The 27,291-nt window shown below is 41.4% G+C and overlaps 1 protein-coding gene across 1 annotated transcript in view; it reads left to right on the forward strand.

Annotated features, from left to right (window-relative positions):
- Positions 1-27,291, forward strand: part of LOC131693894 (protein cycle) — a 100,593-nt gene that overhangs the window by 14,117 nt on the left and 59,185 nt on the right. Inside the window, exon 2 of the mRNA XM_058982151.1 lies at positions 20,915-20,961. Coding sequence (XP_058838134.1) covers positions 20,945-20,961 — 17 coding nt within the window. The 5' untranslated portion in view covers positions 20,915-20,944. The remainder of the gene's footprint in view (positions 1-20,914; positions 20,962-27,291) is intronic.

Genomic DNA, 27,291 nt, shown 5'->3' on the forward strand with positions numbered 1-27,291 from the left:
CACCACAAATAAACGTTACGAAACCGATACGTAACAATTGGCGCCCAACGCAAAATAAAAGAAAAAGTGATTTGTTTCCAAGACCAGAAGCAAATCCCTTTTTCGTTGTGTCTCCCGGAGAAATTCAATTCACATTGTTCACTTCATTAATCGCGAAGTCATTGGGTCGATATCCAAACTTGAAGTTGATCCTGAAACTTAATTATGATTAGTGGAATTGCGAATTGTTGCGAGTGATGAAAAATTGTATATCTGGCACGCCGTCGTTTGCTAGTGCTTGAGTAGAAAAATTGATCGTTTGTTTTGAACATATTTCATACACAGGTAGCATTGATCGGATTGAATTTGACATTTACTAATACCATTACATTTGTTTCTTGTCGGGTTTTTGTTTACTTTTCTAGCGGGTGTTAAAACTATTTGTGGTTTGTGATAATTTTGTTATTTTTTGCCTTTTTATACAATGGCAATGGCACAGCTCACATTCGATCAAGCTAGTGAGCTGATCCAAGGTTGGTATTTTGATATGAGTGTGGAGTTTTTAGCCGACGATGAACTGAATTATGAACTGACTGCCCGTTCTGTCAGTTTGTCTATCGGTCTCGATCGCTCACGAAAACGCAAGTGGCTGCGAGACCAGTTGAAGGTGGAAAGGGATGATACGTCGGGAAAATGCCCACGAAGAGTAGTGGGTGATCCTACTGTGGAAGTCGAGGTTTGTACGCATAAGTTTACCGAGTTGAAATCGTGTTTGGAACAGGAGGATGATGAGGAAAAGAAGGTTTGTTCCACTAGAATGGTACACGTCGGTATGCGTTTAGTGACTGTGTTCAGGGACTCGCGGGGGTCGCCCAACTTGCACAGTCAATTGCAAAATACGGTGGTTGAATTAGCGGAGGTTCTTGAACATTTCTTTCGGAGTTCTGCTTCGTCTTTGCAGAGTGATCAGCAAGAGGGAAATGATCTTTTAGCTCTGTTGGATGCAGACAAAGCAGATGAAAATCCTAGACCGAGAGTTTCCGTTCTCAGTCAGGATGATCTTGAGTGGATCCATTCGTTGCAAGCGAGAATTACGGATCTAGAAGCCGATTTAGCTCGACGAAGAGAAGTAAAAGATGCTGTAACTCAAACTCTTCCCGATCATGCTCAATTTACTTCATATTCACAACACCCCGATACAAATTTCAGAACATTTCAAAACTATAATTTTCCGCCAACAAAGCCTTCCAATTCATTCGATACTTCATCTAGTTACCATAATTTTCAAAATATCCCAGATCGTACATTACATTCTAACAATATACCAATTCCCAACAATACATACAATATTCCCTATCATCCGACGAGAATTTCTAATCCTACTGGAGCAAATCCCGAGATGTACAACCATGCTTCGGCTATCCCATCTTTCCCTAAACGAAATTCACCTCCCATGTATAGTGGTGTTCTACACAATCCGTACCCCGCACCGTACCACAACCGTCACACTCTTCCGGTGTCCAAATGGAACATCACTAAATACAGTGGTGACGATCAAGGGCTGAAGCTAAATGAGTTTCTGGAAATTGTACAGGCTTTATCCCAAGCTGAGCATGTGTCGGAGGTCGAGCTTTTCGAGTCGGCTGTGCATTTGTTTGTTGGTTCAGCGCTCAAGTGGTATATGGCACAAAGAACCACTGGTAGATTGATGAATTGGCAGCATTTGGTATTTGAATTAAAACGCACCTACATGCACCCTGATTTGGACGCGTTGATCAAAATGAAAATTTACCAGCGTCGTCAACAAAAACATGAATCTTTCCACGAGTACTATTTCGAAATCGAGAAACTGTTCAGAACCATGAGTGTTCAGATTCCCGATTACGAAAAAGTACAGATTCTACAGCAGAATATGCGAGTAGACTACAAGCGACAAATGACATTTATTCCGATAGTCGACCTTGAAACACTTGTTGCTGCTGGACAGAAATTAGATGCATTAAATTTCTCGGCATACAACAAGGTTTTCGGGACGGACAGGAATGTCCAAGTGGTCGAAAGCTCTGAAAACAATTCGAAGAAAAAAAATAAGAACCAATCCCAGACTCAACAGGTGATAGATCAAACCGCAGCAGTATCTCAGGTCAACCAAAATAGAAACAATTCACACACATCCACTAATTCGTCTCGTCCCAATCAACTTTCCAACAAAAACAACCAATCCTTACCGAACACCCAAACGAGTCAAAATTCGTCTCAAAATACCGCCCGACCAGACCCGGTCGCGGTGCCATCTGGGTTCAATTCTCGTCCACAGTTCACGTTGGAAGAATTGATAAACACGCACATTCCCCCACCGGCCAATACCTGCTACAATTGCGGGAGGATTGGTCATCACGTAGCGATGTGTAAACAGCCTCGGGGCATATTTTGCAGTACGTGCGGTCTTCGCGGTTTTCCGACTAACTATTGCCCGTTTTGTTTAAAAAACGGACCAAACGCGAACCAAAATCGTCGTTCGCAGACACCCAACGCGTAAGTGAAGACCGTTTTCTTCAACGTACGCCTCCCCCTTACTGGGTGCAGGCCACCAGAGATATTTACCCAGAGTCTACGGAAATTCTTCAAATTACCTACCCTGTCCCCCACGATAACCGGCCGTACGCACACGTAAAGATTTACGGTTACCCGGTACGTGCTCTCCTGGACAGCGGTAGCAATCATACGCTTATTAGCGAAACCCTTTTTTCGCAATTGAAGTACAAAAAGTTGCATCGTCCCTCCAAAAACGTAATTCTACGGTCTGCAAGTGGAGACGAACTGCAAATTCAAGGTCAGGCTCATCTTCCATTTGCTTTCCAAGGATGTGTAAAAATAGTTCCTACTTTGGTAGTTGCAAATCTGTCCATAGATTGTATCTGCGGAATGGATTTTTGGAGGAAATTCAAAATTCAGCCCGCGATGCAAAACTGTGGAGGGATTGAGTCCACGGCGTCGGCATCTATTACCGAACACCGTAGTTCTGCAAATATTTTGACCGATGATGAAATTATGGTGATCGAGAACGTCAAAAAACTTTTCCTTCCTGCTCAAGAAGGGAAATTGACCCTGACCAACCGAGCTCAGCATCGTATCGTGTTGGGAGAGGACTGGAAAAATAAACCACCAGTCCGCCAGTTTCCATACGTGATGTCTCCGAAGACGCAGGATCTGGTAGCCGTCGAGCTGGAACGATTGTTGGGTTTAGGGATTTTGGAACGGAGCAACTCGGATTGGTCGCTTAACTGCGTGCCGGTCATCAAGCCCAACAAAGTTCGGCTCTGTTTGGACGCGCGCAAGATTAACGAGCGGACTGTTCGGGATGCTTATCCGTTACCTCATCCCGGTCGAATTTTAGGTCAACTTCCCAAGGCTAAATACCTGTCCACGATAGACCTGTCTGAAGCGTTTCTCCAGGTTCCATTGGACCAAGAATCGCGGAAGTACACGGCCTTTTGTGTACAGGGCAAAGGGCTATTCCAATACACACGGATGCCTTTTGGGTTGATCAACAGTCCTGCTACGTTAGCACGACTGATGGACAATGTCCTGGGCCACGGGATGCTTGAACCGTACGTTTTCGTCTATCTCGACGACATTGTTGTGGTGACGGAGACATTCGAACACCATGAACGCCTTCTAGTGGAGATTGCACGTCGCTTAAGGGAAGCAAACCTAAGCATAAACCTCGAAAAGTCTAAGTTTGGAGTGTCTGAGATTCCCTTCCTGGGATATCTCCTTAATACAGACGGTCTTCGAGCCAATCCGGAAAAAGTTCGTCCGATTGTCGAATACGAACGGCCCAATACCGTAACAAAACTAAGGAGATTCCTAGGAATGGCTAATTACTATCGGCGCTTCATCTTAGACTTTAGCGGGGTGACCGCTGCACTCACAAACCTTCTGCAAAGCAAAACGAAAACCATCCGTTGGAACGATGACGCCGAACAGGCATTTTGCGAAATCAAAGAGCGGCTGATATCTTCACCAGTCTTGGGCAGTCCTGATTTCAGCAAGGAGTTCTGTATCCAAACGGATGCTAGTGACGTGGCGGTAGCTGGGGTTCTCACACAAGAACAGGATGGGGTAGAGCGGGTCATTTCATTCTACTCCCATAAACTGACAACGCCCCAGAAGAACTACCATGCCGCAGAAAAGGAAGCGCTTGCAGCCATTCTCGCCATCGATGCATTCCGTGGGTATATTGAGGGTTATCATTTCACCCTAATAACCGATTCTTCCGCGCTGACCCATATACTCAGTACAAAATGGAAGGTCGGGTCACGATGCAGCCGATGGGCGTTGAATCTGCAGCAATTCGATATGACCGTCAAGCATCGCAAGGGCAAGGAGAACGTGGTTCCGGACGCCCTCTCGCGAAGTATCGCAACTGTTCAAGAATCGTCGTGGTACGCGTCAATGTCCGACAAAGTGGCTCGCCGGCCCGATGATTTTGTAGACTTCAAGATCGACGATGGTAAACTCTTCAAGTTTATCACCGTGAACGATAATCCCTGTGACACTCGCTTCGAGTGGAAAATGATTCCCCCGCCCACCGAAGTTCCAAATATTCATCGACAGTACCACGACGATTGCTTTCATCCAGGCTATGACAAAACCCTGGCACGGATCCGTCAACGATTCTACTGGCCAAGGATGGCAGTAGAAATACGACAATATGTTCAACAGTGTGGTATGTGCAAGGAAGTCAAAGCCTCTTCTGTCCCTGCTGCACCTGCCATGGGAAACATGAAGATTGCCACCCGCCCTTGGCAGATCGTATCAGCAGATTTCATTGGTCCCCTCCCCCGCACTCGTCGCGGTAGTCAGCACATTTTGGTAGTTTGTGACTACTTTTCGAAATGGGTAATGGTTCAGCCTGTGAGGAATGTCAGTAGTGCCCCCATGTGTGCGATTTTGAAAGACCAATGGTTCCTGAGAAACTCGGTTCCTGAAGTGATAATCACTGACAACGGAAGCAGTTTCATTTCCAAAGAGTTCAAGGAGCTGTTGGATCGTTTCAAAGTGGCCCACTGGCTCAACTCACGATATCACTCACAGGCAAACCCGGTCGAAAGAGTCAACCGAACTATCAATGCTGCTATCAGGACATACGTGAGGGAGGACTAACGCCTTTGGGACACTCGTGTTTCGGAAATCGAGATGGTTTTGAACACCAGTGTTCACTCGTCGACTGGATTCACACCATACTTCATTACTCACGGGCACGAGTACTCTGAAGTTGGCACCGATCATTTACTCACCCGTCTCGATGTAGAGCTGACTCCGGAAGAGATGGAAGAACGACGATCGAAAATGTTTGAGCGAATCTACGACCTTGTCCGCAAAAATCTGGCGAAAGCTCACAACGCTTCCCAACAGCGCTATAATTTACGGCACCGCAAGTTTGCACAAGCTTTCGTAGAGGGACAGCTGAAATACCGCAGAAAAATGAAACCGTCTAGTGCAGCACAGAACTATAATGCCAAATACGGCCAACAATTCCTTCCATGTCGTGTCAAGGCGAAAATCGGATCGTCTTCCTATGAGCTGGAGGATTTGAACGGCAAAAGTTTGGGTATTTGGCCAGCTGTACATTTGAAACCCGGTTAGCTAGTTCTTCGCTCCACCGCGGAATGAATTATAAAAAAGCACCATCGATTACACTTTATTTACAAAACCAAAACAAATAAAATAAACACACGAAAAAAAAAACACACACCTGCACAGCACAGTGTCAGCCAACTATCCGTCCTCCTGAATCCTCCACCGATCTCAAAAAAAAACGGTGCAAACTTCGACGTTATATCTAAAATAAAACAAAAAAAAACATAATTAGCAACAAAAATACTTACCAACATCACGAATCATCCTTTTTTTTCATCACTACATAAACAATCAGCATTAGTCAGCTGAGTATGAGTAGCTGTGACAGATCGGATAATAGACAACCTGACGACAGGGTTGTGCTGGGTTACGACGGGGTTACGTTTGCCCTCCGCCAGTTTTAAGTCGACTTTACACTCTAAGCGTGAATGGGTTAATTCTGCGTAACTTCATCTAGTTTTCTCTCGCATGACGAGAGAGTAAAAGAAGTTCGCAACGAGTTAACCATTTCACAAAAGTAATAGTCTTTCCGACTCTTGAAAAAGAGTCCGGTAAAGCACAAATTTAAATTTAGGGGCCCCTAGCATAATTAAAAGTTAGTGTTTAGTGTTATTTATGGTATGAATGTGAGTGTAAATGAAGAGGAATGAAAGGCTAGCAAATTGAATTCTGAGTGAGTGTGTGCGGTATGTAAGCGGTAGTGTTAGATGTTTCGTCCAAGGATAGCCCTTGTGACGGTAATGGTAGCAGAAAGAAATGTCAAATTCCGTCTGATTTCTTTCTGGTAATTTTCCGCAATTTGAAGCGTATCCGATCAATAATTCTACTCAGCCAATGCAGCAACGGCTTTTATTCTGACGCATTACAGGCAATTTCGACAGTGAAACTTTCACAGTTGTTTTGGGATTGATGGATGGATTGAATCGTTCCTGATTGTGACAGATACATCGGTGAGTGCGCGAGACTAAAAACGGACAGGCTCACTTCCTCAGAGTCACGTAATTTCGTGGGACAGATTCCTCTGGCCTTTGGAAAAATCATTCCACGGAATTAAAACTGGCACTCGGGAAGAAGTAGTCGCGTTTGAAGTCGGCATTCATTCAAAAAAAAACCATTTGGGTTTTTTTTTTACCCGAGTCGGGGAAAATTGTGACCTGTGATTTCTTAGGTCACAATATCGTCGCTTTGGTCACTGAGCCCAGCTTGTATATATTTGTAAATATTGTTATTTTTTTGTCGTATAAATAAATAACAGTGTACGGTCTATCCCGTGTATTTGACGACGCCTGTTCTTTGTTTATACTTTGAAATTATTGTTCGTAAATGTCTAAGTAGAATTTAAACGTCAAACCGTTACTACTCCGTGCTTGCATGTTTGAGTCGCGTTTAAGTTCTGCTTAATAGCCCAGGTTGGTGTCAAATGTAGGTTTCGTTATTTATTTGTTCAGAGATTTATTTACTTATTTATTTATTTATATATTTATGTGCTTATTTATTTATTTATTTATTTATTTATTTATTTATATTTGTTATTTATTTTGCTTGTTTATTTATTATTCATTTTGTTATTATATTCGTTATAATTGTTCATTATAAAAAAATCAAGGAAACAAGTACCGCACGTTTAGCATGTCAATAGATTGTACTAAAATTTGAGCATATTTCGTGACACCAACCAAAACGATAAAATTTTTGTAAATGTCAACCGTCATCGTCCTGTCATCTCATCATCACCGTCATCAAATGCGGGGTGGGATGCGAGGAGGCGCGGTGGGTATATTTTGGAAAACGGACAGGGCAAGGATAAAATCTACCGCGAAAAAGGAATGCGGTCTCTAATAGTTAATTGACCCGGAGGAGTGACGACCAGCAGCAGCGAGTCATAGACCCATTGTGACCGTGCGTTTCTTCCGTAATAAAGTTTGTGTCGATCCGTAGGTTGACCGTTCAGAACATCCACACGATCGTTTGGTTCTGTTCGGTTGCTCGAGCGGGATAAGTGTGGCTACCGGTTTTTTTGTGAATTAACGACGTCCGACGCGAGTGCAGAAAAACGGTCAGTGATTGGCAAGCCAAAAACGCCATTGTGGACGCCTTTACCCAAGTACCGGTAGGGTAGGGTCCATTCGACCGAAAAACGTTGAAAATCCCGCTCGATTGATAGTTAGACACTCGTGTGTGAAAAGTGCGCGCAGTACCACTCCCCGGGTCCCGTAGTGAAACGCAGGCCTCCGCTACGAATAGGCCGAGTTGCTGCTTCATCTGGAGCCCCCGTCGCCATCGTCCGTCTGTTCCTGCACCACCATCGAAGCCCATCCCGCATCCAGCCTGAAGAAAGTCGACCAACGATCATCACGGCCGCAACGGTATCGCCAGGAGAAGGTTTTGGTGAATAAAAGTGCGCAAGTAAAAATTCAAAAATATTTTCTGTTTGTTTTCAAAAGAATAATTAATAATAAATTACAAGTGTAAGGTCTCTATATACAAGTTGTGTCGTCCATTTTGTTTATAGTGTAGTCCTTTTTGGTACTTGTTTCCGCCGAAAATTATTTACGATTCGTTCAGTGACCATAGTGTGGGAAGAAAAGTCCGCCCAGTGTGAATTTCTCCAGGAGACAATAGTGAAACGACCCTAATAGCTGGTGAGTACAGTGTGGCCCCACCACCACAAATAAACGTTACGAAACCGATACGTAACAGTGTATGTGCGGCCATGTTAATAAAATGTCTACATCAGTTCCTCGGAGTTGGCCAAACCGATTTTCACAAACTTAGTAGCAAATGAATGGTATAACGTTTTCATCCGCTGCTATTGAATTTCATTTCAATCCATCTTCTGGTTCCGGAGTTAAGAATTGAAAAGTACACACACTTAGAAAAAATGAAAATTACGATTTGGTGTTTTAGACCTTTTGGACATAAAATATCCATCGTGCACATGGCGTGAACATTACCCTTTTTCTCCCACCAACTGATCAAGACAACCAAACTATGTCTTAACCCGCCTTTTACTAGTGATGATGGTTCCAGTTTTCGATTTAGTCTATTTTATTGATCAAAATTTTAGAAATCGAATATCAATTTTATTTTGTATATCGTTGTAATATATATATATATATATATATATATATATATATATATATATATATATATATATATATATATATATATATATATATATATATATATATATATATATATATATATATATATATATATATATATATATATATATATATATATATATATATATATATATATATATATATATATATATATATATATATATATATATATATATATATATATATATATATATATATATATATATATATATATATATATATATATATATATATATATATATATATATATATATATATATATATATATATATATATATATATATATATATATATATATATATATATATATATATATATATATATATATATATATATATATATATATATATATATATATATATATATATATATATATATATTCCACAATTTATAATGAAACATAACTAACCATGAAATCCTTGTGTTCATGATTGAGAAAGGCACAATTGCACCGCTAGGTGGATTAAAACAGGTTTTTTCTTACGATTTTTTTTTTTTAATATCAGAAGTGGAATTACTTAGCTTTTTGATGGCTCAAACACTACCGAATGATGAAACTGGAGTGGGTAATATTTAAAATAAAGGAACACAATAATGTACTTCTGGTGTACAAGCCCGTGTTATGTGTTTTACAAATAGAAGTTGAAAGTTAAACATTCATACACTACTGTTATCCCGATGATGATGCGGTCGGGGGAAACCACAATCATTTTTGTGCTATAATAAAATACAAATCAGGATGTGGTTTTATTGATTGCTGTATGAATGATACTAGGGAAATATTCATATATCCAGTTTTCATTCCCTAAGGTAAAAATGTTTCCAATGCCTAATCCATGCTATCTTTGCTCAACTCATTTGCTCAAACTCAAGTGGCGCGTTGAATTCAACTTTTTACCTCGTTCAAATGCAAGTAGTTTGCATTTTCACAACAGATTGGTTATTGTACTGGTTCTTGGGAACGACGCATAAGTACTGATATCCTGGTAGGAGTTTGCTCAATCCATTCATTATTGGCCGAGTAATCAATAAAAACGAAACGACTAGTGTATAGCGGCCCTTACACGTTCAATATTTTCGTCAATACGAGTATTGACGATATTGTTACAATATTTCAGTCCCGTTTGAAATCCACATCGTCAATATTTTTTTTCCATTACACGTACAATACTTTTGTCAATACACTCTAGTATTGACAAAAATATTGAACGTGTAAGGCCCGCTTATAATGACTCGTCTAGTTTAGCTCAATAGTCAATAGAAATATACGGAACATAATACGTATATTAATTGAAAATTAAGTCAACTGCAGGCATTGACGTACTAAAATCTGGCTTAATTGAAATAGTGAAGTGACAATGAATTAAGGAGAAAAAACTTAAACCGCGCCGTAGTTGTCCATTGGTTTGTTTCTGAGATTTCAGGGGAATTATTTGTCCCGCGCAAGCTGGTTCCAGACCGTTGACCGATGGTGTATCATGTGAAGAAAAATTGCCGGCAACGACCTTCCAGCAAGTTCAAGTTTATGACCACATACGATACCTACACCGATTGTCTATACATCGAGGTACCCACTTAGCTAGTCGCAATATTTCCGTCGTGACACGTTCCCTCCCATTGCGCCGGCTGGCAAAACGGGCACCACTTCAAAGCACAACTATTACATCATTTACGTAACAGTTATAGACTATTGAATAGTTCATCATTTGTATTCTAATATTACTACACTATTGTAGGAATATTACCAACACAGTAAATTCGTATTAGTATTTTATTGCCGGCTTTACAAACAAAAGTACATTTGCAGCTCGGGGATGTTTGTGTTTGTACTGACTGCTCTCGTCAGAAACAAAAACAACCTGCATATTGCACTAAAATAGTGAGCTGATAAAATTCTACACGCGCCAGTCAACTATTTTGCGCAGTTTTCCAGGGGAGTACTTTGGGGTGGTAGCGTAATTTGCCTTTTTTGACCCTATTTGATAGAAATCCGTACCATCACTCGGGCTACGTACTATTTACTTCACTCCCAATAATCAGTATAATAACAAAATGGACGTAAAAATGTGAAATTCTCGTGTTTGAGCAAACTTGAAATGCGAATGAAGCGTTCCTATTTTCTCCTCCCTACCTACTCCCCAACCAGCCAGTTCCAATGGAAAAGGCGACGGTATGAATATGGTGATAATAGACCCAACAACCTAGTTAGTGGTTTTGACGCGGATGCAGAGATAATGCACATTTCAGCGTACAAAACGAATCGTCTTGTTACTACTGTTGTTCTCGTTGTTCGCCGTTGATGATTCTCACTTATTTACTATTTTGTCGGACTGCTGGATTGTTTTGGAACAGCTATTGCGTAAGATTGTTGCAGTATTACAAAAGCGCTGGCTACATGCTCAATACAAATCACGGTTCGAATCGTTATTCGGGTATAGTTTTAATAAGTTACTAAGTTGGTAATGCAGTAAGACTCGTACAAAGATGTATATTCCCATTTTTTTCATCCTAATCAATAAAACTGAGTTTTCGAGCTTTTATGAACGTTACTCATTACGTACAGTGGTCGCAATGGCACCAAACGTCTGCTTTAGGAGTTGATTGTAGTCAGGGGCGGATCCAGAAAAAAAATTCGGGGTCCGAAATTTCGATTTTAAAATGAACATTGTACAATTCCTAATAATCTGATTAACCCTAGAACGTTGCACTTGCGTTTCCCACCCTAGAACGTTGTGATGCCACATGTTTTATGAAATGTCTGTAGAAGAATAATTAAAATATCTGTAAAAGTCTGTAGATGGTTGTGTAAATCCTAGTTACACTAGAATATTACTTTAAAAGTAGATTGAAAATAGATATTAAGAAGGAATCACTCGTATTCGAATACAGTTATTCTAGTGCAATTTTGCTAAACCTTTTTAAAGTCTGCAGATCTCTGGCTATCAAAAGTCTGTAAAATACATACATGTTTGTAAATCTGGCATCGCTGGCGCTGGGGTAAAAATGTATCCCACACGTTTGATCGCAATTTTCGCAGGTAAAAATGCAATCAAAAGAAATGTATAATACATCACTTTCTTCGTTTTTTAATTTCGAGAACAGCTGTATAAGTGAAAGTACGGAATTTATTGAATAAAAGATACATAAATTGACGTTATTCACAAAAATTACTATAACTTTGTGAAATTTCAACCGATTTGAAAAAAAAACCAAATGATTCTAAAAGCTACAACATTGGTCTAGAAACGGTATAAAATGGAATCTTGATATTTTTGAAAAAGTGCAATTATTTGGAAGAGTGAAAGTTTAAAAATCGGGCTTTGGAAAATATCACGAAATGGAGTGAAAATTGAAATGAAAAAAAATATTTCTGAACAGTAATACATTGGTAACACGCAACGTTACTGTTACAGCAGTTACTGTGCGCAAATTATACTTGCGAGCCATTGTTTTGAAAAACTATAAAAAAATTTAAAAAAAACATTAAAAATCAGGAAAAATGAGAACGATTTTTTCTATTTCAAAATTAAATTAAATTAATTGAATGAATAAAATAAATGTAAACGATTTTATAACACTAATTGTTACTTATGTAGTAAAACAACCAGTATTAAATCTGGTATTGTCACGAGTCATATTTCCACTGACAGTACGAAACCTAACGAAACACTAACGGCTACCGTACACTGGGGTACAAATGTACCCCACGCCAACTTTGACACCTGCTTCCACAAAAGCTATAAGCAAATTGGCTATACCACCTTTTCCTAGTCTTACTAGAAACTCTAAATCGAATTATGGTTAGGATCCCAGGTCAGTAAATGCCGAATTCTCGTCTTCACACGGCTGCAAAGAAGAGCTGCCCATTTGTACCCCAGTGCAACTTTCTAGGGTTAATGAATATCAGTTTTGTTGGTCAAATTTGGTTTGGAATGATTTTGAGTTTGAAACTAATATACAATTGAAACTCATTTAAATTTCTCATCAAGCAAAATAATTTCGGAGGGGGTCTGGGCTCCCAGGACCCACTCCCTGGATCCGCCACTGATTGTAGTGATTTAGTGTGTTAGGAATTCTTGTTTTTGAACAGAAGTCTCCTTCTTTAAGTGTATTCTGAATTGTGATCCTAAAATTAAGATCGAAAGCATATTCCAGCAAGCAGTGGCGTAGTAAGAAAAATTTTCGGGGGGGGGGGGGGGTATATGAATATTTTTTGTATATGTAGGTATGTATATATATATATATATATATATATATATATATATATATATATATATATATATATATATATATATATATATATATATATATATACATATATATATATATATATATATATATATATATATATATATATATATATATATATATATATATATATATATATATATATATATATATATATATATATATATATATATATATATATATATATATATATATATATATATATATATATATATATATATATATATATATATATATATATAGAGCAGAAAAAATATACAAAAACTGACAACTCAGGGAACGGGTTTGAGTAGCCACCCGACCCGCTATTACAATTACTTTTGCACGGAACCTGATTCCTCCACGGAATTACCATACGGCATTACTCCGGGAAGAGGTGTTTTTATGTGCACAGTACACATCCTATCTAACTACTTAGTAGTTAGTTCTTTCAGTAGAGTTACAGTTCCCATCCTCGACATACTACCAGTTTTCGACCATCCACACAACGTGGCAATTTCTATATGGTAATAGGAGTGTTAGCTGTGGGTCGAGAATTAGTGCTCTTCTCCTATGAGGACAATCTGGGCGGCAAACTTCAGACTGTCTAACTTACTGAGCCCTTCGGTTCCCTTGTGCCATTTAGTACCACTCCCTCGTTGCGCTTCCGACTTGTTCGCGAACTACTCGGTATAGTCCCCGACGTTGGATCTAGCCTACTCCGACGAAGAGTTCCCCGGCGAGAGAAGTTCGAAAGCGAGCCAACCAGCCAGGTGCCATGGTGACTGTACGCTGACGGAGAGTTTTCCGGCGAAAGAAGTTCTCCCGATACCAATTCTTCTTTGGTTTCAGTACCACAACTTCTTGAGCCCTTTGGTATCGTGCACTGATAGAATATATTCGTAAATCGCTATGCATTAGTTTCGTACAGATATTTTTCATAAAATATACGAATTTTTCGTACATATAATGAATCGTTCGTAGTTCTATTGAAACACATTTATTTTTTATTACGAGTTTTTCGAGAAAACCACGAAACGACTTTCGTTGGCTTATTACGAAACAGCTTCGTTCGGCAAACGAATTGTTCGCTGCTACACCCAAAACAGACCCTCTAAGAATCGCTTACATTAATGCAATAAATATGAGCGAAAATTGCAAGCATTCTGGTAATGTGCAAAAATTGCAAGAAGCTTCCTTGCATGTAATGCAAGAAACAGAAAAAAACGAATTTTGCCTATGTATTAGCGATGTATGTGTATTGGTAAGTAATTTGAGTTAAATAAAAAAGGCAGCTGGCATTGAAAAATTATTTCCCCTCCGCGGGGAAATCATTACCCAACACTTAGTTCATCCAACCATGCTATCAGACGATTATGATTGGATAAAAGTCGTATATAAACACTGGGATGATTTCACGATTCATAAAAAAAGTGAAAGACGCACCCAGATTTGAACTCACGTCATTATGCATCATTGCAGTGACTATAGACACTTTTCTATCTTAGCACATGTGGATAGAGCGTTAAAACTCGTATAATCGGCACATCCGCCATTTGATGCCGTCTCGTGTGTAATGAATAAGTCACAAAACTGCGTTTCATGATGGTGGTGAGGAATGAATAAAAAGTAGGCGGAAAATAAAAACTCGCCGTGCGTTGCTATACCAACCAGCATAGGCATGTGAATGTAGTGGTAATCTTTTGACAGTTGTGTTGAAGAAACGTATGTACGTATAGCAAGAGATGAAGTCATTTTATATGCTTGCAACAATTGCAAGCGGCTTTCACTGCAAAATTGCAAGCGATGCTAGCATTATTTGCAAGTGATTGTCGCTTGCAACTATTGCAAGAGATTTTTGTTTTGGGTGTATATACGAATATCTTTATAATATTTACGAGCACCATTCGTCGAACCGTCAACGTCAACAGAGCTTCAATAGAGGTAGAATATAGAGTCATTGTTGCTATACGTCAGATAATTGTTGATGTTCACGACGGTGTCGATCTGGCTATTTAGTAGCCGTATCCGTGTCCGCCGGTTTCAGGAAGATTTTCTAAACCTCTTCCGCTTCTAGTTGATCCAGAATCCGGAGCAGTTCAGTTGAGCCATTGCTCGATGGTTTTGCATGAATAATTTTGAGTTTTTCTCTGCCGGAGCAATGTAAAAGAGTATGCTATTAAATACGAAAACTTCTTTTAGATGAACGAAATGAATTCGTGCGACCAACGAGATTGTTCGTAATATACATAAACGTTTATTAAAATAAACAAAACAAGTCGTTTCATTCACGAAAATTAATGTCGTTATCAACATTTCAACAAGCATTCGTGCAATGTACACTAAATAAGTAAAATTCACGAAAATTTTCGTTCATCAAGCGACCTTCATATCACAATAAAATCGATTTTGCCAGATCTGTTTTTTAACTAAAAAAATCGGTGTTGTCGAATATCGATCCCAAAAGATCGAATGAAAAAATAAGAAGATAATAAATACGAAATTTTTTCTAAGATGAACGAAATGAATTCGTGCGACCGACGAAGTCGTTCGTAATATACACAAACATTTATTGAAATAAACGAATGATTTCATTTCATTCACGAAAAATATTGTCGTTATCAACGATAGCATTCGTGCCATGTACACTTGATAAGTAAAAGTTACTAAAACTTTTGTTCATCAAGCGTCCATTTCTTCACACCAAAATCTTTCTAGTACTCAATAATGATGAGAAGGTTGAAATAGAATCGAATTTGCCAGATCGATCTTTTTAATAAATAAAAAATCGGTGCTGTCAAACATTGATCCTAAAACATCGAATGCGACAAACGAAATCGGGTGTAATATACATAAACGTTTATTAAAATACACGAAACATTTCGTTTCGTTCACGAAAAATAATGTCGTTATCAACGATTACATTCGTGCAATGTCAACTAAATAAGAAAAGTTTACAAAAAATTCGTTCATCAAGCGGCCATTTCTTCGTACCACAATCAAATCGATTTGGCCACATCGATTTTTTTAAATAAAAAAAAATCGCTGTTGTCAAATATCGATCCCAAAAGATCGACTGAAAACAATAAGAGGATAATAAATACGAACGCTTTTCTAAGATAAACGAAATTAATTCGTGCGACCAACGAAATCGTTGGTAATATACACACACGTTTATTAAAATAAACAAAACATTTCGTTTCATTCACGAAAAATAATGTCGTTATCAACGATAACATTCGTGCAGTATACATTAAACGTGTAAAATTTACGAAAGATTTCGTTCACCAAGCGGCCATTCTTGTTGATGAAATGAACGAAACCTACTATTTAGAATGCACGAAAATACTTCGTTGCAGAAAACGACGAATGAATTCTTGTATTGTATGATCGATTTCATTATATTTACGAATTTATATTATCAGTGTGTGCAGTGCCATTTAGCACCGCAACTCCTTTAAGCCTTTTAGTTTCCTTCTTGTACTATTTAGCACTGCTTCCTTGATGATCCATTCAGCTCCCCGACTTGTTTGAGGAACTACTCGGTCCAATCCCCAACGATGGACCAGACCTACTCCGACGGAGAGTACCCCGGCGAGAGAAGTTCTCCTGAAACTATTCCTAACTATTCCTCTATTCCCTAACGGTGAATCTAGCTTACGCTGACGGAGAGTTCCCTGGTGAAAGAAGTTCTCCCATTACCGATTCTTCTTTGGTTTTCGCTATATTTCTATCGGAATAACCGGTGGGGCTCGCTGGCGTTTCGACAACCTATACTCGGTGTTGTTCTGCAGTCTACTCGACTAGTCTTCGGCGGTGGATCTAGCTTATTCCTGCGCAGAGCTCCCTGGCGGTGATTGGTCTCCCGAAACTATTGATCGATGTTTATCACGCCGTTCCCGATGTAAGACGGTCATGATCTACATCATAACTCTATTGACTGCGTTCCACGTCTTTACGTCGCTTGTCATTCTGTAGACCACATTATCCGGGTTGATGTCCGGTCCTCCCGTTTTAAGTAGGTCCCTGTACGTCGCTTCAAACCTCAGACATTCGAAGACCACATGCTCCGGTGTCTCCTCGACATTCTCACACTCCGGGCGCAATGGTGACGTTGCGTACCCGAACCGATAAAGATACTTCCTGAAGCAGCTGTGGCCCGACAGGAGCTGTTGGAGGTGAAAGATCATTTCTCCGTGCTTTCTATTGACCTTCGTCGACAGTTTTGGGATGAGTCGGTAGGTCCACTTTCCTTTCTCCGTATTGTCCCATTCCTGCTGCCACGTCACCATCAAATCGATTCTCATCATCTTCCTCGCGTTTGTGGTGTTTCATTGATTGTAACACTTGATATCCTCCGCCAAGGTGCCTCCAATAAACAACAACAATAAAATTAGGTCGATTTTTAAAAAAAAACCTCTAGAACCTATAAGTTGGTGATGCAAATTTGTAAAAACAATTATTTTTAATCCGAAAATTTGGTTTATGAGTGGTAAAAATTGAAAAGAAAAAAAATAAAATGAACAAATGAACTTCTGTAATCTGTCGTCTCATTTTTCAACTTATCCTCAGAATCCAGGAGTTATTTACTGTTAATCAGGTGATAATTAGTAACCCACCTTCATTTCTTTCTGAATGTCTGATCGATTTTAAATCATTTGACCCAAACTCGTTTGTGATTGGTTCCCGCTAATTTCATGCACCGAGCAAATCTTGATTAGTTTTTGTTCGGAGTTCCTCTTTCTCGATGGAAGCGAACTGATTTCATTTGATGGCCGAATAGTGATTTCAGTCGGTTTCAGCAAGTCTTGTCAGATGTCCGAAGACTGTATGTGAACACCAGGAGAGGGTGATTATAAGTATTCATCTTCGTGGACTTCCTGCGATAATAACCAGGACCAATTGGAAAAAAAATCTCCCACCCAGAGCATATTTTCGTTGGCAAACAAATTAGCCCTTATTAGCGCTATCAAACCACTAAAAAGAATTAAATTTGAAAATGTTTTCCTTCGACAACTATTTTTTTCTCTTATGAGTGGAAGCGCTAATCAATTTGAACATCTTTCCTTCACCAACTATTGTTTTTATTTCCGCCGGGTCGAAATTAGCATAAACACACGAAAAACCCCGATTTTTAATCATCTGACTGAAGCCAATCCTTATTGGTTCCCGCTAATTACATGCAACGAGCAAATCTTGAACAGTTTTTGTTCGAATATCCTCCTCTTTCTCAATGCAAGTGAACTGATTTCATTCGATGGACAGCCCCGTTGGCTTCGAATGTAAACTGAATGGAGTCCATGTTGTTTATAAACAACAACATATTTAAACATCTATAATTTGGTTTTAGGCAAGATTTGCTCAAAAAACGACTTTGATTATTCCCTTTCATTTGACCACCAATTATTGTAAGTATTATCCGTAGAACTGAAGTTATTGCAATTAGTGTGATTGGATTCCTCTAGAGCAGTGCTGTCAAGAACAGTTTAAGTTAGCGGTGGAAAGTGAAATTTTGATATATCTTCCTTGTCTTAAAATATGATTAAAAACTGGTGAAACCAATTTTGACTATTTTCGACTACCATTTTCAAGCATTTGGACTATGGTGATTGTTCTAGGATAATTGTATAGAGCATCGGGATGTAAAAATTTAGTAGCTACTAGCACTGAAAGAAAAGCACCGAGCTTGATCGGAACAAGTTTTTCGTGTTTCTTGGCCCCAACTGTTTTAATGAAAAATTGTTCTGTAACATGTGCTAGATAAAAGTAGAACATGAAAGGGTTAATTTGAAACCAATAGTTGTGATTTAAAGTGGCAATGGGGCTCTATTGCTATGATAGACACAATGTCATATATGCAAAATAAAAAAGTCCAAAGAGTTATGCAGACTGCTGTAATAGACAAGATATAGATAACTTTATCTCGTTATCACTTATATTTGTTGGGTTATTCACTTTTTTCGATTGAAAATAGCTTGTTTTCCAAGGTTAACAACATTCGGATGTCGCGCATATGGCCCACTGAACGAGCAGCCGCCGATGCCCTAAGACGATTTCGCTAGTTTTTCAGAGCAGCGTGCACTCAGTGCACTAGCGCGACTGCCGGAAGGTTAAGGGGGTAAAAACGTATGCAACATATATGTAGTTTATCCCAAAGGAAAAAAAATGGATGAACCAATTTGCGCATGAGGGCACAAAACCTAGCTTAGAAAAGTTGGATTTGCATGTTTCGTGTTCCACTCGTCAGTAACTGACACCAACTTGCTATCAGTTAGAATATATACCCAAGCTAACACCAAAATTGGCCTCAGTTCCATCCAATTTTTTGGTTCATCGATTTTTTTCTTTTGGGAAAAATATATGTTGCATACCTACAGGCGTCTGTCCCTCCTGCCAAAAGACAGATTTCGTTTCCCTATATTCGACAACGAGCCAAGTCGTCTGTGCTCGGCTAACCGAGACATTACTCGGTACCAGCAAGTTACTTTAAGCGTTCTCATATGTTGTGAGAACTGTTTGGATTTAATGTCTAACTGGCGCCAATTTGGTGTTAGTTTGTTAGTTAGTTGTTATAGTCTAGCTGATAACAAGTTTGGTGTCAGTTACTGGCGGGTAAAAATGGGCATTCAGGAAATAAATGAAGGTCCAACTAAATGCAAAAATAATCGTACTAGTAGTAACCTGTGATTATAAAATGAGAGAAAATTTGATTTCTGGAAAAAATGCCAGATGTCAGTTTTAACCATAAATCCCCTAAAAGAAACTGCTGATGCCTAGTTACGTTATCGTTACGAGCGATGTGCGAACTTTGCAGCTTCCCGAGGAATAGTAGTCCGAACCATAATCTTCCTATTCGGATACCTTCCCCCTCAGCTTACCAATAGACATAAATTCTAAGGACTGTAACGAAAAAAGAAATCGGTCATAAGTGTTTTTAAAATACAGAATGTCGTGATCTATTTTAGCTGAAAGATGATGTGCATACTGTTCGAATGATTGATATAGTAATGACTAGCAAAACTATAGAACTTGATGGTATACAATGCATCGTGTACCTATGGCTTGAACGTGTATCTCACGAAACGTGTCGTTTGAGCAAATTTATTCCGAATTGACTTCCTCTCTACTTGTAGTTATATCGTCAAATATTTGTCAGAAACAGACTACTCAAACCCCAGCCTCCGTGCAACCGAACCGAAACCAACATCCCGGTTCGATTAGCTCATAATCAGTTTCAGGCTTTCCCAGCTCTCCGTCCCTTATTTTCTGAATGTATTTTCCACAAAAAAGGTAATACAATACGTCTGCAAGGTCGATGTTTGAAACTCCTGAGTTGTATCTTTATTAGATAATCGAGCTGAAGGATTGCAAACAGGTTGGCAGTTTCTTTTGCTATGCCATTTCGAGTGCGGTATTATGTGGATGATAACGGCGGATGATGGGTTGGCGGAAAAATATTGAAGAGGGGTTGTACATCATCTAGCGTCCGTCCTGTTGTACTTTTGTTTGTCTTTTTCGAAGGATTTATGGCGATAGCAACATTATCGATGAATATGAGGAAAAGTTTCAATTCTTTGGTCTCGTAAACTGAATGTACATCTGACGATGACAGTTATGATGAGCTCAATCTGTATACCCTGCTGGGTTTGTTTCCTTTCACAATACATATTCTGTGTGTTCAGCAATGGAAATAACGCTATGCAGAAAAAAAGCATGAAAGGGATGCATCCGATGAAGGTGATAATTCAATTTGCCAATAATTGGCTGTAACAAAAGAGAGCTGATCAGGTGTATAATGTCGCTCGTTTCAAAGTCGTTTCCATAATCAATGTTCACATTACTGCACTAACAACTGTTTTTACAATAGCACTGAGTGAACTAGCTACCACTTGAGATGACGTTATTCGAAGTTTAATTTATGTTTTCGTCTTTTGCAGGTGCTACACAAATACCTTTAAGTCCAAAGGATGATCTATCCGAAAAGGTGAGTAGTGACATTCCTCATTCAAGCTCATTCTTTTTCTACTGGTTCATGTTCCTTTGCTATTTTGTTATTCCCGTGCATTGATTGATTGTATTTTGTCTTATATACGTTGATTTATTTAGTATTCGACAAAATTGTAGATTTACTTTTATTTTGGATTTTATTTTATGTGGATAACATTGTGTTGTGGTAATAATCACTATGATTTATAGGTGAATTTATCATCACGTGATTGTTGTAATTTGATAGCTTGCAATGTTGAAGAAATACTAGGAGCCGATTATGTATCAATTTTCGCTTTTCTCGGGCTTTAATTATTTTTCTATAGTGATTGGTATCAGTAATTGATTTTTCGAATTTGATAGTTCCTTCCGCGTTAAAGGCGCCCAATCATACTGAATTTAATCATCTCACTTGGTCTTCAACGGATGTTGCTAAAACACATAGCACATAGACTAGCGAAGATTTGATTTATTACAGAAAAATGTAGCCAATCAGGTAGCCACGAATGTGACAGTTCAGTGAGAGGCAGTATAGTAGAAGCCAATGCAAAGCTTATGCGATCTGGCGTAATGCTAGTTTTTGCCTTTCTCATATAGAAAGGTTATGCAATTGCTCCAAAAACCGACCTTCTAATCGAGGCCCGGAGGGCTGAGTGTCATACACAATTCGACTCAGTTCGTCGAGATCGGAAAATGTCTGTGTGTGTTTAGTTTTTTTTTTATTTTATAGTAAGGTTAAAAAAGCTTCAAAAGCCTGGCCTGTAGTGTATTGGCACTGTGTGGGACTCACGACTCACGTTCGTGCCTAACCACTAAAAACATTTCTTACTTTTTACGCCCTTCTTCCCCACGGAACTACGTCATCATATTACTTCGTGGGGGGTTCGTTACGCTTTCGTCGCACCTCTTTCTGCTGCTCTATCTCGGAGTCTCGCTTGTTTTATGGAGTGGCACGACCTATGAGCTTTGATTTAACTCTCGATTCCTCTCCTGCTTCTTGTCTCCATCCATGACGTCGCCGTTTATTTCTCGTCCCTGTGGTGAGCCGTTTAGGTGCTGATTCCCTGAGCCATTCAGCTCATGTTTCCGTGAGTCATTCAGCTCTTGGCCTTATCACGATCCGCTTGGATAGTGCTCAACGATGAACCCGCTTTCTTGAGCCATTTAGCTCTACTAAAATCTTCCAGCTTTACCGCTTATCCTACTCCGATTGAGAGTTCCCCGACAACGGAATTTCTTTCGTTACCGGTGTTTGTTTCGTGAGCCAATTAGCTCCCCTTTTCGTCACGATTCTGTCGGGTAGTCCACGGCGCCGAATCAGCCCTATCGTGAATTCCCCGACAGCAAACTGCTCCCGATACCGATGTACGTTTCTGTGAGCCATTTAGCTCCCCGCCTCGTATACTCGGTCTAGTCCCCGGCGGTGGACCTATCCTACTCAACGGCCAACCAGCAGATGCTGAGGTCTATCCAGCGATTCCGGGTAGAGCGTAGCTTCCGGTTCACTGGCGCCCCAACGACCCACTTCTGGCTATTCGACGCGGTCTACTCGGTCTAATCCTCGACGGTGGATCTAGCCTACTCACGAGCTACCCGGTAGAGTGTCGAGGTCGGTCCGACGATTCCGGTGAAACCTGACGTCCGGTTCGCTGGCGCCCCGACGACCCGAGCCCGGTGCTACATTGCGTACTACTCAATTGGTCCCCGGCGGTGGACTTAGTCTACACCGTCGGTGAGTTTCCCAGCGGCGGAATTTCTCCTGAAACCCTATTTGTGGTTCCACTGCGGCGTTCTAACCAATGTCGTTACTTTGTTGGTCCCTTCGCCACTTCCTTTGCAGCTCGGAGAGTATACTCGTAACAACTCTGTTGACAGCGTCCCAGATATGCTCGTCGTGGCACATCTCTTCGACGATATTGTCCACTGTTATATCAGGCATACCCCTTCGGACTTCTTCGAATCTGGGGCATTCGAAGACCACGTGTTCCGGTGTCTCTTGCACGTTCAAACACTCCGGGCAAAGGGGTGACAAAGGTCAGATGGAAGTTCACCTCTCCATGCTTCCTATATACCCAAGTAGACACATTTGGGATGAGTCGGTGGGTCCACCTTCCTTTCTCCGCGTAATCCCACTCTTGCTGCCACTTAGCCAATGAGTCCGCTCGAACCAGTCTCCTTGCATTACGTTCATTTCTCGGCTGGTAGCATTCTACGTCCTCAGCCAGAGTGATGCAGATGGGAATCATCCCGGCAATTACGCATACCGCCTCCGACGATATCGTTCTGTATGCACTCGCGACACGAACAGCCATTAGGCGAAAAGTGCTTGTCAACTTCGTCCGGTTCCGCTTTGAGTTCAGCGCAGCAGCCCAGGCCGGTACGCCATATATCAGGATTGAGGATGAGACACCCGCCAGGAGACGTCTCGTGCTGCCACTTGCCTCTCCGTGATTCGGCATGATCTTTGCCAATGCGTTAGTTGTCCTCGCAGCCTTCTCACATACATAGTCGACATGGCAGTTGTAATTCAACCGATCGTCAACCATTACACCCAAATGCTTCAGCGCGCGCATCGATGGAATAGATTGTCCGCCGACGCTGATCTCGAGACGCTGGATTTGTTTACGGTTGCTAACTAGCACTACCTCAGTCTTGTGTGTATGTATGTGTGTATGTATGTGCAGACTTGTCAACAAAATGTCCACATCGGTTTCTCAGAGATGGCGGAACCGATTTTCACAAACATAGTCGCAAATGAAACGTACGACGTTCCCATCGGCTGCTATTGAATTTTGTTTTGATCCGACATTCGGTTCCGGAGATACGAGTTGAAGAGTACGGTTACATAAAAAATCTTATTATAATTTGTCCACATCAGTTTCTCGGTATGTTCTGAACCGATTATCACAAACTTAGTTTTAAATAAAAGATACAACGTTTTCAGCGGCAATTTTGTGTGGGTTTAACTTCTAGTTCTGGAATTACAGGATGAAGAGTTCGATCACGCAGAAAATCCCGATTTCAACGGATACTGCGATGAATGTATAAAGGTAAATATTTTTCAAAAATGCGACCACAACTGCTTGGATTTACAATTCTAGGTCACTAACAGTCATTGCAGTCTCTTTTGCCACATTGGGCACCATCGCCGGATCCGGCGGCCCAGGTGGAAGTATCCAAACCGTTTAGACCAAACTTAAATGAAAGCTTTCACTACCCCATAAACTGCTATTAAATTTAATTCTGATTCGACTTACGGTTCCGGTGTTGCGGACTGTGGCATGCGGTCACATAGAAAATTCCAGTTCAAAATAGTACCTCGATGAAGGCAAAAAGGTAAAAATTTCCCTAAAATCAATATATCTATGTGTCAAACAACTTCCATTAGTAGTTCGAGCTCACTGACGGCCAAGCAAAGTCTCGCCGACCGCATTGACCATCATAGACAGTTCCGTAAGTGCCCCGGAAGAATAGCCACCTATACAAGTTGACAAACTCACATCAGTTTATCGGGGATGGTTAGGACGATCTTCACAAACTTAGTCTCAAATGAAAGGTATATAATCGCCATAGATGTCTATAAAATTTCGTACGGATCGGTTATATGGTTCCGGAAATATACACCGAACCTTCCGATCACATATCAAATTCCCACATAAGCCGGAACAATGTTTTTTGCCTTTCTCATAAAGAAAGGATATGCAATCACTCCAAAACCCGACTTTTTAACCGAGGCCCGGAGGGCCGAGTCTCATATACCAATCGTCTCAGTTCGTCGAAATGTCTTTTTTTTTTATAATGGAGAAGACCTTTAGGTCCTAGCCCAGTACACGTGCTATTGGTAGGGTCCAAGCTACCGCACGGGATGCACTGGGGGCGTGTCGGGCTCGAATGGTGACGCTGCCATTAATACCAACTAAACTCCATTGGGCTCCGCCATCGTTCCTCCCAGGAACTACCTCTCGGTATTACTTCTGGGGGGATGGCTGTACTTAATGTACTCATTCACTCTCACTCACGCGTTCATACGTCCTATATGAGGCTTACTTGGGTGCTCTCTCTCTATCGCTCCTTGATTCACTCTCAAACACTCCCACATGAGGCTGACTTTTGTGCTCACCTTTTTCGTTCCTTGCGAGGCTGACTTGTGTGCTCACCTTACTCATTCCTTGCTAGGCTTACTTTTGTGCTCGCCCCACCCGTACCATGTGAGGCTGACTTGGGTGCTCACCCTATCACCTGGTTCACTCTCGATCGTGCCACTCTATTGTACCTTTGTCACTCCCCCTGGCATCCCATGTGGGGCATTTTTCTTAGGCCCCACTTCTGACATACCATGCGAGGCTGACTTGTGTTCTCACCTTTTTCATTCCTTGCTAGGCTGACTTTTGTGCTAGCCTCTACCATACCATGTGAGGCTGACTTTTGTGCTCACCCTTAACATGCCGTGGTTGACTGACTTGGGTGCTCACCCTTTCACTCCTCTGCCACGCCATGAGGCATCGATAGCTAAGCCCCAACATACTACGCTACGACCCTCCCGTCTTGGCATGAGGCAGTCCACTTATACGCCTATAAACTCACTCTTCTGTCATGCTTCGGGGTGGCTGGGTTTACCCCTTACGCGGTTGCCAGTCGCTGCGCCAAACCTGCCTCAGCATGAACAGACCATTCACTCCCTTTTTTGCGCTTGGCCTTTTTCGCTCCAGCTAACCAATCACTAGTTAGCCGGGCCCGTCGTCTGTTGCTCGGTTCGCCAGATTACCTGTAGCCTACAGGCAATCTGGATGGTAGCAGCCGAGACTGCGTTCCGCTTCTCCATCGATTGACACATCCGCTGAATAAGAGTATCAGGGGTTGTGTCCCAGCCACAGACGTCAAGCATTGCTCTTCTTTCGATGTCGAACCGAGGACATACGAACAGTATGTGTTAGGCAGTTTCGTCTACACCTGGGCAGTCCGGGCAGGCTGCGACCTCCGCGTGCACGGACCTGTGGAGGTACTGTCGGAAACAGCCATGGCCTGACAGGAATTGTGTCAGGTGGAAGTGAACTTCCCCATGGGGTCTTCCCACCCAGCTCGATATGCTAGGTATCAACCGGTGGGTCCACCTACCTTTCGAGGAGTTGTCCCACTCACGCTGCCATCTGGCGACCGAGGTCACCCTGGTGCGCTCGCGGGCTCCTCTATTTCAACGTAGCTCGAAACACTCCTCATCTTCCCGAATGACCAGCCCGACTGACATCATGCTCGCTATCACGCAGGATGCATCGTGTGATACCGTGCGGTAGGCAGATATCACTCTGAGGCACATCACGCAGTAGGTGCTCTCCAGTTTCTGTAGGTAACTGGTTACCCTCAGTGCTCTTGACCATGACGGGCCGCCGTACCTGAGGATAGATACGGCAACGCCTGCCAGTAACCTACGTCTACTGGCGCACACCTTTGAGCTGTTGGACATCATCCTCGATAGAGCCACAACAGCAGTCGACGCTCTCTTGCATGTATAGTCGACATGACTGCCGAAGGTCAGCTTGTCGTCTATAATGACGTCGTCGGCAAAGCCGACGATCTTGACCCCAGAAGGGAACTTGAGTCTCAGAACCCCGTCATACATGAGGTTCCATAGCACCGGGCCTAGGATCGAGCCCTGCGGGACTCCGGCGGTAATCGGAACCCTTTTCTGACCGGCATCCGTCTCGTATAGCAGAACGCGGTTCTGGAAGTAACTTTCTAGGATCCGGTACAGACCCACCGGTAGGCTAAGCCGGTGTAGCGAGAGCGCGATGGCATCCCAGCTTGCGCTGTTGAATGCGTTCTTCACGTCAAGTGTCACTAACGCACAGTATCGAATACCTCGCCTTTTCCGTTGGATCGCTATCTCGGCAGTACTTATCACTGAGTTGAGAGCGCCCACTGTGGACTTACCCTTCCGAAAGCCAAACTGGTTGCTTGACAGGCCGTCCGTACCTTCCGCGTACGGGGTTAGCCTGTTGAGGATGATCCTCTCAAGCAGTTTGCCAGTCGTGTCAATCAGACAGATTGGTCTGTACGCCGATGGGTCGCCTGGCGGCTTCGGCAACAGCACCAATTTCTGCCTTTTCCATCTATCGGGGAAACGGCACTCGTCAAGGCATCTCTGCATAGCTAGCCTGAACATGTTCGGGTTCGCTATGATCGCTGCCTTGAGAGCGTTGTTTGGAACTCCATCCGGCCCTGGAGCTTTGTTCATTGCTAGGGATTTAGCCACTGCGAGTAGTTCTTCATTCGTCACTGGAGCCACCATTTCGGCCGTGCCCGCACTGTCTCGTAGTGCAGGTGTCCAGGG

The sequence above is a fragment of the Topomyia yanbarensis genome, chromosome 3 (genome assembly GCF_030247195.1).
Source record: "Topomyia yanbarensis strain Yona2022 chromosome 3, ASM3024719v1, whole genome shotgun sequence".
NCBI classification, from domain to species: Eukaryota; Metazoa; Arthropoda; class Insecta; order Diptera; family Culicidae; genus Topomyia; species Topomyia yanbarensis.